The sequence below is a fragment of the Artemia sp. Qi Xiang Cuo genome, chromosome 3 (genome assembly GCF_049724085.1).
Source record: "Artemia sp. Qi Xiang Cuo chromosome 3, ASM4972408v1, whole genome shotgun sequence".
In the NCBI taxonomy this organism is placed as follows: domain Eukaryota; kingdom Metazoa; phylum Arthropoda; class Branchiopoda; order Anostraca; family Artemiidae; genus Artemia; species Artemia sp. Qi Xiang Cuo.
The window spans coordinates 29,759,844-29,778,526 of NC_142796.1; the positions used below are offsets into that span (position 1 = coordinate 29,759,844).

Sequence of the window (18,683 nt, forward strand, 5' to 3'; positions counted from 1 at the left end):
AACCGTTTTAGACAGGTAATGGAACTATTTCGGCGAAACAGATAGAGACATTTTAAAAGAATATTTTTGAAGAGATTTTAGAAGAGAATTTAATGGTGAAACTCTGTGGTCGTTATAATACACAAGTTTCATTTGAACAGTGTTGTGAGGTCCTCTAACCCAACCCCAAAGGGTTCCAATCCTCATACCCCAACCCCGAAGGAAGCCCCCGGTCCTCAAAGGTCCACCGGGCTCCCAAAGGCCCTCCACCGGTCCCCAAATGTCCCCCAGGCCCCCAACTGCCCCCCGGACACTCAAAGGTCCCCCAAGCTCCCAAAGGGCCACCGGCACCCCCAAAGGCCCACCCCAGACCCTCAACGGCCATCCCCGGGCCCCCCAAAGGCCCATCGAGCTCCCAAAGGACCAACGGGGTCCCAAAGGCCATCCACCGGTCCCCAAATGTCACCCAGACACCCAAAGGCCCTCCCTGTGCCCCAAAGGCCCTCCCTGTGCCCCAAAGGCCCTCCCCCGGCCCTCCTCCTCCTCCTCCCACCTCCTCCTCCTCCTCCTCCTCCTCCTCCTCCTCCTCCTCCTCCCTCCTCCTCCTCCTCCTCCTCCTCCTCCTCCTCCTCCCTCCTCCTCCTCCTACCTCCTCCTCACCTCCTCCTCCTCCTCCTCCCTCCTCCTCCTCCTCCCTCTCCTCCCCCCCCCATTCCCTCATCATTTTTTATACTTTTTTTGTGCATTGAGACACAGAACGACCCCCTGCCCCCGGCCCCTCCCCCTCCAAAGGTCTGATTTTTTCAAAGTTCATTTTGAATTTCTTTCATTGAAATGCAAGAGTTGGAATATTTCAGTAGTGTTTGGTTGTGGTTTACCTTGTCACAGTTACATTTTCTTGATTTTTCAAAGTTCATTTTGAATTTCTTTCGTTGAAATGCAAGAGTTGGAATATTTCAGTAGTGTGATGTTGTAGTTTACCATGTCACAGTTACATTCACTTAATTTTTCAAAGTTCATTTTGAATTTCTTTTGTTGAAATGCAAGAGTTGGAATATTTCACTAGTGTGATGTTGTAGTTTACCCTGTCACAGTTACATTCCATTAATTTTTGATAGTCCATTTTGAATTTCTTTCGTTGAAATGCAAGAGTTGGAATATTTCAGTAGTGTTTGGTTGCGGTTTACCATGTCACAGTTACATTTTCTTGATTTTTCAAAGTTCATTTTGAATTTCTTTCGTTGAAATGAAAGAGTTGGAAAATTTCAGTAGTGTGATGTTGTAGTTTACCATGTCACAGTTACATTACCTTAATTTTTCAATGTTCATTTTGAATTTCTTTCGTTTAAATGCAAGAGTTGGAATATTTCACTAGTGTGATGTTGTAGTTTACACTGTCACAGTTACATTCCCTTAATATTTGATATTCAATTTTGAATTTCTTTCGTTGAAATGCAAGAGTTGGAATATTTCAGTAGTGTTTGGTTGAGGTTTACCTTGTCACAGTTACATTTTCTTTATTTTTCAAAGTTCATTTTGAATTTCTTTCATTGAAATGCAAGAGTTGGAATATTTCAGTAGTGTTTGGTCGTGGTTTACCTTGTCACAGTTACATTTTCTTGATTTTTCAAAGTTCATTTTGAATTTCTTCGTTGAAATGCAAGAGTTGGAATATTTCAGTAGTGTTTGGTTGTGGTTTACCTTGTCACAGTTACATTCCTTAATTTTTCAAAGTTCATTTTGAATTTCTTTCCTTGATATGCAAGAGTTGGAATATTTCACTAGTGTTTGGTTGGAGTTTACCTTGTCACAGTTACATTCACTTTTTTTTTCAAAGTTCATTTTGAATTTCTTTCGTTGAAATGCAAGAGTTGGAATATTTCACTAGTGTTTGGTTGTGGTTTACCTTGTCACAGTTACATTTTCTTGATTTTTCAAAGTTCATTTTGAATTTCTTTCATTGAAATGCAAGAGTTGGAATATTTCACTAGTGTTTGATTGTGGTTTACCTTGTCACAGTTACATTTTCTTGATTTTTCAAAGTTCATTTTGAATTTCTTTCATTGAAATGCAAGAGTTGGAATATTTCAATAGTGTGTTGTTGTTGTTTACCTTGTCACAGTTACATTTTCTTTATTTTTCAAAATTCCTTCTAAATTCCTTCCGTTGAAATGCAAGAGTTGGAATATTTCATTAGTGTTTCCTTATGGTTCACCGTGTCACAGTTACATTCTCTTAATTTTTCAAAGTGCATTTTGAATTTCTTTCGTTGAAATGCAAGAGTTGGAATATTTCAGCTAGTGTTTGGTTGTGGTTTACCTTGTCACAGTTACATTTTCTTGATTTTTCAAAGTTCATTTTGAATTTCTTTCATTGAAATGCAAGAGTTGGAATATTTCAGTAGTGTTTGGTCGTGGTTTACCTTGACACAGTTACATTTTCTTGATTTTTCAAAGTTCATTTTGAATTTCTTCGTTGAAATGCAAGAGTTGGAATATTTCAGTAGTGTTTGGTTGTGGTTTACCTTGTCACAGTTACATTTTCTTGATTTTTCAAAGTTCATTTTGAATTTCTTTCATTGAAATGCAAGAGTTGGAATATTTCACTAGTGTTGGGGTTTTGTTGCACTTGTCACAGTTAAATTGTCATTATTTTTCAAATTTTATTTTGAATTTCTTTCATTGAAATGCAAGAGTTGGAATATTTCACTAGTGTTTGGTTGTGGTTTACCATGTCACAGTTACATTTTCCTGATTTTTCAAAGTTTATTTTGAATTTCTTTCATTGAAATGCAAGAGTTGGAATATTTCAGTAGTGTTTGGTTGTGGTTTACCTTGTCACAGTTACATTTTCTTGATTTTTCAAAGTTCATTTTGAATTTCTTTCGTTGAAATGCAAGAGTTGGAATATTTCAGTAGTGTGTGTTGTGGTTTACCTTGTCACAGTTACATTTTCTTGATTTTTCAAAGTTCATTTTGAATTTCTTTCAGTTGAAATGCAAGAGTTGGAATATTTCAGTAGTGTTTGGTTGTGGTTTACCTGTCACAGTTACATTTTCTTGATTCTTCAAAGTTCATTTTGAATTTCTTCGTTGAAATGCAAGAGTTGGAATATTTCAGTAGTGTTTGGTTGTGGTTTACCTTGTCACAGCTACATTTTCATGATTTTTCAAAGTTCATTTTGAATTTCTTCGTTGAAAAGCAAGAGCTGGAATATTTCAGTAGTGTTTGCTTGTGGGTTACCTTGTCACAGTTACATTTTCTTGATTTTTCAAAGTTCATTTGAATTTCTCGTTGAAATGCAAGAGTTGGAATATTTCAGTAGTGTTTGGTTGTGGTTTACCTTGACATAGCTACATTTTCATGATTTTTCAAATTGAATTTCTTTCATTGAAATGCAAGAGTTGGAATATTTCAGAAGTGTTTGGTTGTGGTTTCCATTGTCACAGTTACATTTTCTTGATTTTTCAAAGTTCATTTTGAATTTCCTTCGTTGAAATGCAAGAGTTGGAATATTTCAGTAGTGTGTTATTGTAGTTTACCCTGTCACAGTTACATTTTCTTGATTTTTCAAAGTTCATTTTGAATTTCTCTGTTGAAATGCAAGAGTTGGAATATTTCAGTAGTGTTTGGTCGTGGTTTACCTTGTCACAGTTACATTTTCGTGATTTTTCAAAGTTCATTTTGAATTTCTTCGTTGAAATGCAAGAGTTGGACTATTTCAGTAGTGTTTGGTCGTGGTTTACCTTGTCACAGTTACATTTTCTTGATTTTTCAAAGCTCATTTCGAATTTCTTTCATTGAAAAGCAAGAGTTGGAATATTTCAGTAGTGTTTGGTCGTAGTTTACCTTGTCACAGTTACATTTTCGTGATTTTTTAAAGTTCATTTGAATTTTTCGTTGAAATGCAAGAGTTGGAATATTTCAGTAGTGTTTGGTTGTGGTTTACCTTGTCACACGTTACATTTTCTTGATTTTTCAAAGTTCATTTTGAATTTCTTCGTTGAAATGCAAGAGTTGGAATATTTCAGTAGTGTTTGATTGTGGTTTACCTTGTCACAGTTACATTTTCTTGATTTTTCAAAGTTCATTTTGAATTTCTTCATTGAAATGCAAGAGTTGGAATATTTCAGTAGTGTTTGGTTGTGGTTTACTTTGTCACAGTTACATTTTCTTGATTTTTCAAAGTTCATTTTGAATTTCTTCGTTGAAATGCAAGAGTTGGAATATTTCAGTAGTGTATGGTTATGGTATACCTTGTCACAGTTACATTTTCTTGATTTTTCAATGTTCATTTTGAATTTCTTCGTTGAAATGCAAGAGTTGGAATATTTCAGTAGTGTTTGGTTGTGGTTTACCTTGTCACAGTTACATTTTCTTGATTTTTCAAAGTTTATTTTGAATTTCTTACATTGAAATGCAAGAGTTGGAATATTTCAGTAGTGTTTGGTTGTGGTTTATTCTGTCACAGTTACATTTTCTTGATTTTTCAAAGTTCATTTTGAATTTCTTCATTGAAATGCAAGAGTTGGAATATTTCAGTAATGTTTGGTTGTGGTTTACCTTGTCACAGTTACATTTTCATGATTTTTCAAAGTTCATTTTGAATTTCTTCGTTGAAATGCAAGAGTTGGAATATTTCAGTAGTGTATGGTTATGGTATACCTTGTCAAAGTTACATTTTCATGATTTTCCAAAGTTCATTTTGAATTTCTTTCATTGAAATGCAAGAGTTGGAATATTTCAGTAGTGTTTGGTAATGGTTTACCTTGTCACAGTTACATATTCTTCATTTTTCAAAGTTCATTTTGAATTTCTTTCGTTGAAATGCAAGAGTTGGAATATTTCAGTAGCGTTTGGTTGTGGTTTAACTTGTCACAGTTACCTTTTTTTGATTTTTCAAAGTTCATTTTGAATTTCTTCGTTGAAATGCAAGAGTTTGAATATTTAATTAGCGTTTTGTTTTTTTTTACATTGCCAAAGTTACATCTTGATGATTCTTCAATTTTCATTTTGAATTTCGTTCGTTGAAATTCAAGAGTTGAAATATTTCAGTAGTGTTTAGTCCTGGTTTGACTTGTAACAGATACATTTTCATGATTTTTCAAAGTTAATTTTGAATTTCTTCGTTGAAAAGCAAGAGTTGGAATATTTCAGTAGTGTTTACTTGTGGTTTACCTTGTCACAGTTACATTTTCTTGATTTTTTCAAAGTTCATTTGAATTTCTTCGTTGAAATTCTAGATTTTTAATTTTTAAGTTATGTCTTTTTAGTTTTGACAGGTTAACATGTTAAAGTTATTGATTTTTTCAATTTACATTTGAACATATTTATTTTAATATTAATAAGGTGATTATGAATGAATAGTATTTGGATTTGTTGAATTTTAACAGTTAAATTATATTGATTTTTAAAATTTAATTTTTAATTTCTTCGTTGAAATGCAAGAGTTGGATTCTTTCAGAAGTGTTTGGTCATGATTTAACATGTAAAAGTTACATTTTCTTTATTTTTCAAAGTTCATTTTGAATTTCTTTCATTGAAATGCTAGAGTTGAACTCTTTAAGTAGTGTTAGATCTTGGTTTACACTGTCACAGTTACATTTTCTGATTTTTCAAAGCTCATTTTGAATTTCTTCGTTGAAAAGCAAGAGTTGGAATATTTCAGTAGTGTTTGCTTATGGTTTACCTTGTCACAGTTACATTTTCTTGATTTTTCAAAGCTCATTTGAATTTCTTCGTTGAAAAGCAGGAGATGGAATATTTCAGTAGTGTTTGGTTATGGTTTATCTTGTCACAGTTACATTTTCTTGATTTTTCAAAGTTCATTTTGAATTTCTTTCGTTTAATTGCTTGAGATTTACTTTGTCACTTGTGTCTTGGGAGTTTTGACCTTTTCGCGTTGACATTTTCTAGATATTCCTATTTCATGTTGATTTTCTTTCGTATTAATTCACTTGTTTTTATCTTCAAGTAGTGTTTGTGTCGCAGGTTAAATGTACCGTTTTACTTATATTTATATTTAAATAGTCCTTTTTAATTTATTCTTTGAAATGCAAGAGTTGGAATATTTCAGTAGTGTTTGGTTGTGGTTTACCTTGTCACAGTTACATTTTCTTGATTTTTCAAAGTTCATTTTGAATTTCTTCGTTGAAATGCAAGAGTTGGAATATTTCACTAGTGTATGGTTGTGGTTTACCTTGTCACATGTACACACATGTATACACATGTACACACATGTGCTTATCATGAGTGCTCATGATAAGCTAACCTAACCTTTTCCGGTGAGTATGGTTAGGTTAGACTAGATTCAGTTAGGTTAGATTAGACTAGGTTAGGTTAGCCTACGTACGCTTCACTTAGGTTAGCTTAGGTTAGGTGAGAGACATGCGAAAAGTTAGGTGTATGATTAGGTTAGGTTAGATCAGGCTAGGTTAGGTTAGGCTAGGCTAGGCTAGCCTACGTACGCGCGCGTACGTAGGCTAACCTAGCCTAACCTAACTTAACCTAACCTAGCCTAATCTAACCTAACCTAACCTAATCATACACCTAACTTTTCGCATGTCTCTCACCTAACCTAAGCTAACCTCAGTGAAGCGTACGTAGGCTAACCTAACCTAGTCTAATCTAACCTAACTGAATCTAGTCTAACCTAACCATACTCACCGGAAAAGGTTAGGTTAACTTATCATGAGCACTCATGATAAGCACATGTGTGTACATGTGTATACATGTGTGTCCATGTGACAAGGTAAACCCCAACCATACACTAGTGAAATATTCCAACTCTTGCATTTCAACGAAAGAAATTCAAAATGAACTTTGAAAAATCAAGAAAATGTAAATGTGGCAAGGTAAACCACAACCAAACACTACTGAAATATTCCAACTCGTGCATTTCAAATAAACAAATTCAAAATGAAGTTTGAAAAATCAAGAAAATGTAACTGTGACACGGTAAACGACAACCAAACACTACTGAAATATTCCAACTATTGCATTTCAACGATAGAAATTCAAAATGAATTTGAAAAATCGAGAAAATGTAACTGTGACAAGTTAAAACAAAAAAAAAAAATTCTTAAATATTCCAACTCTTTCACTTAAACGAAAGAAATTCAAAATTAACTTTGAAAAATCAAGAAAATGTAACTGTGACAAGGTAAACCATAACCAAACACTACTGAAATATTCCATCTCCTGCTTTTCAACGAAAGAAATTCAACTGATCTTTGAAAAATCAAGAAAATTTAACTGTGACAAGGTAAACCATAATCAAACACTACTGAAATATTACAACTCTTGCATTTCAACGAAAGAAATTCGAAATGAGCTGTGAAAAATCAAGAAAATGTAACTGTGACAAGGTAAAACACGACCAAACACTACTGAAATATTTCAACTCTTGCATTTCAATGAAAGAAATTCAAAATGAACTTTGAAAAATCAAGAAAATGTAAGTGTGACATGGTAAAACACGACCAAACACTTCTGAAATAATCCAACTCGTGCATTTCAAAGAAATAAATTCAAAATGAACTTTGAAAAATCAAGAGAATGTAACTGTGACAAGGTAAACCATAACCAGACACTTCTGAAATAATCCAACTCTTGCATTTCAACGAAAGAAATTCAAAATAAACTTTGAAAAAATAAAGAAAATTTAACTGTGAAAAGGTAAACCAAAACCACACACTACTGAAATATTCCAACTCTTGCATTTCAACGAAAGAAATTCAAATGAACTTTGAAAAAATCAAGAAAATGTAACTGTGACAATGTAAACCACAAGTAAACACTACTGAAATATTCCGACTCTTGCTTTTCAACGAAAGAAATTCAAAATGAACTTTGAAAAATCAAGAAAATGTAACTTTGACAAGTTAAACCACAACCAAACACTACTGAAATATTCCAACTCTTGCATTTCAACGAAAGAAATTCAAAATGAACTTTTAAAAATCAAGAAAATGTAACTGTGACAAGGTAAACCAAAACCAAAAACTCATGAAATATTCCATCTCTTGCATTTCAATTAAATAAATTCAAAATGAAAATTTAAAAATAAATAATATGTAACTTTTAAAATGTAAACAATAAAAACAAAATAATGTACTATTAAAAATATTTAATTAAAATTAGTTAAATTAATTATTAGCTTTGAAAAATAAAGAATATGTTACTATGATAAGGTATACCATAATCAAATACTACTGAAATATTCCAACTCTTGAATTTCAATGACATAAATTCAAAATGAACTTTGGAACATCTTGAAAATGTATCTTTGACAAGTTATACCATAACCATACACTACTGAAATATTCCAACTCTTGCATTTCAAAGAAAGAAATTCAAAATGAACTCTGAAAAATCATGAAAATGTAACTGTGACAATGTAAACCACAACCAAACACTACTGAAATATTAAAACTCTTGAATTTAAATGAAATAAATTCAAAATGAACTTTGAAAAATCAAGAAAATGTAACTGTGACAAGGTAAACCACAACCAAACACTACTGAAATATTCCAACTCTTGCATTTCAAGGTAAGAAATTAAAAATAATCTTTGAAAAATAAATATATTTTTACTTTCACATGGTAAACAACAACCAAACAATAATGAAATATTCCAACTCTTTCATTTAAACGAAAGAAATTCAAAATGAACTTTGAAAAATCATGAAAATGTAACTGTGACAAGGTATACCATAACCATACACTATTGAAATATTCCAACTCTTGCATTTCAACGAAAGAAATTCAAAATGAACTTTGAAAAATCAAGAAAATGTAACTGTGACAAGGTAAACCACAACCAAACACTAGTGAAATATTCCATCTCTTGCATTTCAATGAAAGAAATTCAAAATGAACTTTGAAAAATCAAGAATATGTAACTTTGACATGGTAAACCACAACCAAACACTACTGAAATATTCCAACTCTTGCATTTCAACGAAAGAAATTCAAAATGAACTTTGAAAAATCAAGAAAATGTAAGTTTGAGACTTTAAAAAACAACCAAAAAATACTGAAATATTCCAACTCTTGAATTTCAACGACTGAAATTCAAATGAACTTTAAAAAATCACGAAAATGTAACTGTGACAAGGTAAACCACGACCAAACACTACTGAAATATTCCAACTCTTGCTTTTCAATGAAAGAAATTCAAAATGATCTTTGAAAAATAAAGAAAATGTAACTGATACAAGGTAAACAACGACCAAACACTACTGAAATAGTCCCACTATTGCATTTCAAAGAAATAAATTCAAAATGAACTTTGAAAAATCACGAAAATGTAACTGTGACAAGGTAAACCACGACCAAACACTACTGAAATATTCCAACTCTTGCATTTCAACGAAAGAAATTCAAAATGATCTTTGAAAAATCAAGAAAATGTAACTGTGAAAGTTTAAACTACAACAACACACTACTGAAATAGTCCAACTCTTGTATTTCAACGAAAGAAATTCAAAATGAACATTGAAAAATCATGAAAATGTACCTGTGACAATGGACACCACACCCAAACACTCTTGAAATATTCCAACTCTTGTATTTCAAGGAAAGAAATTCAAAATGAACTTTGAAAAATCAATAAAATGTAACTGTGACAAGGTAACCCACAAGCAAACACTACTGAAATATTCCAACTCTTGCATTTCAACGAAAAAAATTCAAATGAACTTTGAAAAATCAAGAAAATGTAACTGTGACAATGTAAACCACAAGCAAAAACTACTGATATTGTACAGCTATTTAATTTAAAAGAAAGAAATTCAAACTTAACTTTGAAAAATCAATAAAATGTAACTGTGACAAGGTAAATCAAAACAAAACACTACTGAAATAATCCAACTCTTGCATTTCAACGAAAGAAATTCAAAATGAACTTTGAAAAATCAAGAAAATGTAGCTTTGACAAGGTAAACCACAACCAAACACTACTGAAATATTCCAACTCTTGCATTTCTAAAAAATAAATAAAAATTTAAAATATATAAAACAATAAACTTTATCTGTGACAAGTTAAAACACAAAAAAACACTAGTTAAATATTCAAACTCTTGCATTTCAACGAAAGAAATTCAAAATGAACTTTGAAAAATCAAGAAAATGTAACTGTGACAAGGTAAACCACAATCAACACACTACTGAAATATTCCAACTCTTGCATTTCAACGAAAGAAATTCAAAATGAACTTTGAAGAATCAAGAAAATGTAACTGTGACAAGGTAAACCACAACCAAACACTACTGAAATATTAAAACTCTTGCATTTCAAAGACAGAAAATCAAAATGAACTGTGTAAAATCAAGAAAATGTAGCTATGACAAGGTAAACCACAACCAAACACTACTGAAATATTCCAACTCTTGCATTTCAACGAAAGAAATTCAAAATGAACTTTGAATAATCAAGAAATTGGAACTGTGACAAGGTAAACCACACCCAAACACTACTGAAATATTCCAACTCTTGCATTTCAACGAAAGAAATTCAAAATGAACTTTGAACAATCAAGAAAATGTAACTGTGACAAGGTAAACCACAACCAAACACTACTGAAATATTCCAACTCTTGCATTTCAACGAAAGAAATTCAAAATGAACTTTGAAAAATCAAGAAAATGTAACTGTGACAAGGTAAACCACAACCAAACACTACTGAAATATTCCAACTCTTGCATTTCAATGAAAGAAATTCAAAATGAACTTTGAAAAATCAAGAAAATGTAACTGTGACATGGTAAACCACAACCAAACTCTACTGAAATATTCCAACTCTTGCATTTCAATGAAAGAAATTCACAATGAACTTTGAAAAATCAGGAAAATGTAACTGTGACAAGGTAAACCACAACCTAACACTACTGAAATATTCCAACTCTTGCATTTTAACGAAATAAATTCAAAATGAACTTTGAAAAATTAAGGGAATGTAACTGTGACAGGGTAAACCACAACCAAACACTAGTGAAATATTCCAACTCTTGCATTTCAACGAAAGAAATTCAAAATGAACTTTGAAAAATAAAGAAAATGTAACTGTGACAAGGTAAACCACAACCAAACACTACTGAAATATTCCAACTCTTTCATTTCAACGAAAGAAATTCAAAATGAACTTTGAAAAATCAAGAAAATGTAACTGTGACAAGGTAAACCACAACCAAACACTACTGAAATATTCCAACTCTTGCATTTCAACGAAAGAAATTCAAAATGTACTTTGAAAAATTAAGTTAATGTAACTGTGACATGGTAAACCACGACCAAACACTAATGAAATATTCCAACTCTTGCATTTCAACGAAAGAAATTCAAAATGAACTTTGAAAAATCAAGAAAATGTAACTGTGACAAGGTAAACCACGACCAAACACTACTGAAATATTCCAACTCTTGCATTTCAATGAAAGAAATTCAAAATGAACTTTGAAAAATCAAGAAAATGTAACTGTGACAAGGTAAACAGCAACAAAACACTACTGAAATATTCCAACTCTTGCATTTCAACGAAAGAACTTCAAAATGAACTAGGAACAATTAAGGGACTCTAACTGTGACAGGGTACACACAACACACCAACTCCTGAACTATTCCAACTCTTGCATTTCAACGACAGAAATTCAAAATGAAGTTTGAAAAATTAAGGGAATGTAACTGTGACATGGTAAACTACAACATCACACTACTGAAATATTCCAACTCTTGCATTTCAACGAAAGAAATTCAAAATGAACTTTGAAAAATCAAGCAAAAGTAACTGTGACATTGGAAACCACACCATCACACTCCTCAAATATTACAACTCTTGCATTTCAACGAAAGACATTCAAAATTAACTATCAAAAATTAATGGAATGTAACTGTGACAGGGTAAACTACAACATCACACTACTGAAATATTCCAACTCTTGCATTTCAACGAAAGAAATTCAAAATGAACTTTGAAAAATTAAGGGACTGTAACTGTGACATGGTAAACTACAACATCACACTAGTGAAATATACCAACTCTATAATGACAAAGAAAGAAAAAAAAACAGAAAATTGAAAAATGAAGTAAATGTATCTTTGACAAGGTAAACCACAACCAAACACTAATGAAATATTCCAACTCTTGCATTTCAATGAAAGAAATTCAAAATGAACTTTGAAAAAATCAGACCTTTGGAGGGGGGAGGGGCCGGGGGCAGGGGGTCGTTCTGTGTCTCAATGCACAAAAAAGTATAAAAAATGATGAGGGAATGGGGGGGGAGGAGGGAGGAGGAGGAGGAGGAGGAAGGAGGAGGTGGGAGGAGGAGGTAGGAGGAGGAGGGAGGAGGAGGAGGAGGAGGAGGAGGAGGAGGAGGAGGAGGAGGAGGAGGAGGAGGAGGAGGAGGAGGAGGAGGAGGAGGAGGAGGAGGTGGGAGGAGGAGGAGGAGGAGGGCCGGGGAGGGCCTTTGGGGCACAGGGAGGGCCTTTGGGGCACAGGGAGGGCCTTTGGGTGTCTGGGTGACATTTGGGGACCGGTGGATGGCCTTTGGGACCCCGTTGGTCCTTTGGGAGCTCGATGGGCCTTTGGGAGGCCCGGGGATGGCCGTTGAGGGTCTGGGGTGGGCCTTTGGGGGTGACGGTGGCCCTTTGGGAGCTTGGGGGACCGTTGAGTGTCCGGGGGGGCAGTTGGGGGCCTGGGGGACAGTTGGGGACCGGTGGAGGGCCTTTGGGAGCCCGGTGGACCTTTGAGGACCGGGGGGCTTCCTTCGGGGTTGGGGTATGAGGATTGGAACCCTTTGGGGTTGGGTTAGAGGACCTCACAACACTGTTCAAATGAAACTTGTGTATTATAACGACCACAGAGTTTCACCATTAAATTCTCTTCTAAAATCTCTTCAAAAATATTCTTTTAAAATGTCTCTATCTGTTTCGCCGAAATAGTTCCATTACCTGTCTAAAACGGTTTCGCCCAAATAATCACTAAACGCAAATTCAGCGTGTTCCTTTGTTATTGGCATCTCTGTGCTAACGCATTTCAAATTAATAGGAAACCTTCTCGCACGCTAAAACAATTCATCGCTAAGATGTTTCTTGCCTAATTGTTTCCATGGCCTTTGGTTATTAATATCCTTTGGAGTTCGACCAGTAGAACTGTTCCCGAGGCAAAGACATTAATGACCTGGATCTATTCCTGGAGAAATGTTTCTAGGCGAAAATTTTTAAAGTCTGACAGATGATGTCATTGATTGATTGATCTGTCAAGAAAGGGAAATTAATTTGTTGTTTCTAAGGGGAATTATTGATTCACGATAGGTGAATTGAGGTCGACAGCACAGGTGTTCTGACTCGTGACAGCACCACGTGGTTTATGGCATGCACTTGTCCAAAAACAACAATAATAAATAAATCCCTCAGGCCTAAAGATTAAAGAAGCCTTAATGTTTCTTAATTCCCTCTTCGTGAATCAACAATTTCCCCGCCGATTATGTAAATCAATTTCTCAGGTTAAGCTAACCAAACAACAATGAAGCCATGTTTGTTTCATAATTCCCCTTCGTGAATCAATAATTTCCCTAGCGATTATGTAAATCACAGATTAAAGAAGCCATGTTTGTTTCTTAATTTCCCTTCGTGAATCAACAATTTCCCCTTCGATTACACAATCAATTTCTCGGAAATTCACTTCCCCTTCGATTACGCAATCAATTTCTCGGAAATTCACTTCCCCTCGAGTCCTAGATCAATAACACTGTTCCCGTTAGAATTCAATGCGCATGTGCAACCTTCGTCCCGGAGCTATTACACATAGAAACATCAAATAAATCGACCTTGGAAAAAGAGGTCATTGACCGATTACGCAATCAATTCCACGTGAATCCATCTCCCTAGGGACTCTATGCCCATATTAGGACCATGAACCACGTGGTGATCGTGGGAGTTTTAAAAAAAGTGTCCGGATCGGGATTCGAAGGGGTATTGTCCTCGTCGCGCTGGTACCCCCTCCTCTACTTTAACGTCCCAATTTGTTCGAGTAGTTTTTCCTATAAAATCAGAACTAAAATTCAAACTTATTTCAAACAATCGTTGTGCCTGTCAGGGTAGCAGTAGTCATGATGCAAGGAGTTGTGGTAGGAACAGCAGTGGTTACAACAGTAGTCCTGGTGAAACTATTCTTGGTAGGAGTAGTCATGGTAGCATTGCTAATATGACAGGGAAACGTTGCGATAAAGGTAGTAGTAGAAGGAGAAGTCATGGCCGAATTAACTTTTGTAAGGGTGTTTGTGGTAAAGGCAGTTTTAGCAGAAGCGGTCTTGACAGGAATATTTTACAAGACACTACAATTACAGATACGTTAAATAAGGGGCTTACCGGTACAAAACTACTCCTCATTTCTCGAAGATCAATATTTCGAAAGAAATCTAACAGTGCCAACTTTTCAATCGTTGGGTAAGAGCCAGTAGGGTGATCGAAAATGAAGCGAAGTATCCTAACAACCTAAAAATATATGCATAATATGTTTAAACAAGATTGTAGCTGGGTAGAGCCCGACATAGTATTCAAATCTACATTTTTGGCTATTTACTGGTAGACAAAACTTTTAAGAGCTAGCGATGGTTACCCTCTGTATACCGTCTGCATAACTGAGACCAACTGGACAACCGCAATATTAGGATCCAAGCACTATGGACCTTTTCACAAACAGAATTTTTTGAGCGTGCTAACAATGGACAACTACAGCTGATGCCACGCTCCCAAAATAATGAAACTAAAAATTGAATAAAATAACACCATCCATCTCAATGAAAGTTTTGTGTATATATTTTATTCGTAGCGTCCCACTTTCTCTCGTCTAAGTAGAGTCAAAATCAGATTTTGTTTTTGGGAGTTCCGAAAAAAGAAGAGTAAACAAAAGATCTTTTTTTATTGGCCATCGACATTCATTTTGAAGTCATTGCTACTATACGCAACTCTATAAACGCCTCTTTACTAGATTTTGATTCCTCCCGTGTAATTACAAAGTGTTTGGCAGCTCAATTCAAATAAGGATGAAGATCCTCTAGAGCAATCTCTGGCGATCAGGGCGTCGAAACGACGTTCCAGTTACTGGATCTTTTTTTTACAGGGATAAGCAGCACGCCTGTCACCAAGCCGTGCTGTGCGGGGATCTTTCCCTGAGCTAAGTATTGCCAAGTAGAGCATGAATCCACTGTGGTACCACAGGGATCTAAATACAAATTTGTGACATCTATTCGAAAATTAGCAGAAATTCCGCGACCCACCCTCAGCAAAAACCAACAGCAAACTAATCGATAACTAAGGTATTATACTTTAATTCACTAAAGTGACTTTCCCCCTCCTTTTAAACAATTGTCCCAATGTCATTTTCTCACCAAGTAGCAGCCGTGAAAGACATTTATCTTTTAAGACATTCTATAATTTCTTTTTATCGACCGTATGTCCATTAAGTTTTGTGCTAACCCTCTTAAAAGTAGTTTTGACTTAGCGAGCATAAAAAGTTTGGGAGTAAAAGAGACAAAAGGCTTTTTTTCGCATAATCAAGAATTCCTCACATATCGTCAAGTGAAGAGAGCAAAAGTCAATGGCAAAGTGTTTGATATTCTCACGTTTGTTATTCCAATATTATCTTCGATATTATATAATATGGAAGAAATGTTTCAACTACAGGTGGTAGGTGTGGTAAAAAATATTTTTTACTGTTTACTCATCTATTTTTTTATAACATATAAAGGGCAGTTTAGAATTAATATTTGCGACGGCGGTTCATAAAAGTATAGATAAGGATTACTTAGTAAAAGCGTAACAATGATGTCAACTATTCTTCACAACCAATTTTAGTAATTAATCAACTAAAGACCCCTTAAAAAAATAAGACTTTGTACTGTACGAAAAGAAAGAAAAAACGAAAATGAACATCAAGCAGAAACTTCATGGTAAATTCATCGATACCCGAATATCTAACGATCCAACAAATATACAACTAGAAAAACAGCAATTTCCGAATTAGGGTTTCAAGATCGGCATTGCACCCGAGAGGACTTATAATTCTTTTTTGAATTTCTTTTTCATTTTATTAAATATTTTGCTGAAGACACCCTACTGAATACAAAGTAAAAATATCCGATTTTGTGTTCAACTGTGTTATAATTTAAACTGGACAAAATGTGTCGTGTTGCAGTGTATTTTTTTTCAACTTTACTTACAGTGGACTGTAGGACAGGGTGTCTTAAAAGTAACTCCATTCTGGGGTGATTCAATTGGGTTATTCCTGGCTCCCAATTCATGTTGTTACTTTGTAGAATGTGCCATAGGTTCAAGCTATTGCCTTCCTCAAAAACCCTATTATAATTTGCACTGCTGTTCCTTAAAATGCAGTCAACGCAAGCTAAGGCCGCGTTACTTTGAGGCCTTATACATATTACCTACCATTATTACGCTATGACGATGAAAATAATTCTGTTTTGTGTCTATCAATAAGATTACCATAAAAACACCATGTAGAAAAACAACTTTTTACTTTTAAATTTAACATAAACAAATAAAATTTAGACAAATTATGCAAAAGGTTGTAACCACTGACAGACTCTTGCAATCTCCTATTAATATCTAGATCATCTACCCTGAGTACTTGCTTTGGGGCTCCGACGCTACTCTAGGAGAATTTCAGCTACTCCTGTAGCAATATAGATAAAGTTTTTACTAATAACTTAAGGATCTTGGAAACTCTTGCGAAGGTTGACAGTCAATACTGTAGCTGAGGATCTGAATGTACCCATTACTCTAAAAAATGTCGCTGTTATACATGGCAACTGCTTTAGCACTTCATATAAAAAGTGTAAGTTACCGCAAGGCATGTTTGTCTTTTGAACTTAAATGATTTCACAGCAGAATTAAAAGACAAATATAACATTTATTGCCCTTTTCCCAAACTAGCCCCCCCCTGTCTCAGTCCCAAAATTTTAAACCAAAAGGCCCAAATAAACGAAAAATTAGGAACAACATTGACCAGCAAAAAAGATGGCATTACTTTTGAACCCCTAGGAAAACAACCCGATTTTGAATCTCCAAAATTTTTATTGTAACAAAATTACAAGATATTTTGGTGACAGTGCGCGAGAACCGTTACATATAAAGCACTTTGGCATTGAAGTCTAACTTTGGTCTGCAACTAATGCCTGTGTGCTTTCTTTCTCGGACGGGGCTCTCCATTCCAAAAATAAAACCTAACTCGGAGAAATAAGGCTTGGCGCCTTGGTCAGATAATATGCTTCGACGTAGACTGTAAAGTTCCAATTCAGCTCATGCACTATAGGCTCAGGCTCAAGGACAAGAAGAACAATGCTTTTTAGACTCAGTGAAATACTACATAGCTTTCCAAATGGTACAAGGTGAAGTTCAATCCAGTCTGAGGTTAAAGTATGACTCTTACTAATTCCTCGCAGAGAACTGAAATTGGCGGCACAGAAATAAAACAAAGCAAAAAAGCCACTTTCATTATCCAAAGTGTTGGTTCAGCAACACATATAGGCCCCCCTTATGTTAAAAACGGGCAGTCCTCCCTCAACCCCATAACCTTTACGCTAAGTCTAACCTTTGGTCTGCTGCAAATTTGATAGCATGTAAGAGCAGCAGTCAGTTTGCAGATCCAAGTGTTCTATTAGCCTATTGTCTTTCAATATACTTGATTTGAAACTTGACAGATTACTTTAAATGCGGGAAAATTGCACATATTAATCTTCTAAGTTCATTTTTAACAGTTTTAAGCAGAAACACGTTTAAAATGTGTGTGAACTATGGCTAAGCACAAGATTACTTTTTTTCACAGAAAAAACGAAACTATTTTTGTTTTATTTTTTTTTAGATAAGGTCTCACCCTTCCATTAAGGTTATCTAGCATAACGAATTTCACCGTGCAATTTCCATCCAGGACAAACTTTTTCGGTGTTTAACCTTTCCTTGGTCTTTGGTGTTTAACCAAACTTTTGGCGTTTGACCAAACTTTGGTGTTTAACCAAACTTTTTCAGTCCGCATTAAATTTTATACATTTGCTTATTTAAATAAGTTAAAATTTGTTACTACGAACTTAATATTTTGTTTCGTAAGTATTACATGTTGGGAATCAGTATACGGACAAAGTGATAAAGGTGTATCCTCGTAAATAGTAATAATGTCTGTTAGCCCAGGGACAAAAGATGTGGGTTCTTCAACGTTTATTTATTCATCTTTAATTATTTTGAAGAAAATCATAGAAGGTATAATGCAATTTTTAATCACAGGTGAAAATACCTTTTGTAGCGCCGGATAAGTAAGAAATTCGCCTCTTTTTATTTTTTCTTGTGAAAGAATTGGCTAGGAATGATGCATGGTATTATAAAACATTGTTACTATTTTTTTTGTCTCTTAGTAACGAGAATTGATATATTATACTTTGTTTTAACAATGATGTTGTGTCCTCAAAATAATTAATCCAAATTAAGGTTGCAGACACAAATGATATACCCCACTCTAATAATATATCTTGTATAAACAACCAGTATACACTAACACTTTAGTATAATTAAGTTAAAAAAAAGTTTTCTCACACCATGGTGGAATTATCAGGGGCGGATACAGGATTTGTTTTAGGGGGGGGCGCAAAATAGGTTGATCCGATAAACTTGCGTGAGGAGCAAGCTTAATTAGCACG

General features: G+C 34.5%; 1 protein-coding gene across 1 annotated transcript in view; it reads right to left on the bottom strand.

The window, feature by feature from the left end:
- Positions 1 to 18,683, bottom strand: part of LOC148953977 (uncharacterized) — a 136,865-nt gene that overhangs the window by 107,944 nt on the left and 10,238 nt on the right. Inside the window, exon 3 of the mRNA XM_089086058.1 lies at positions 14,347 to 14,472. Coding sequence (XP_088942184.1) covers positions 14,347 to 14,472 — 126 coding nt within the window. The remainder of the gene's footprint in view (positions 1 to 14,346; positions 14,473 to 18,683) is intronic.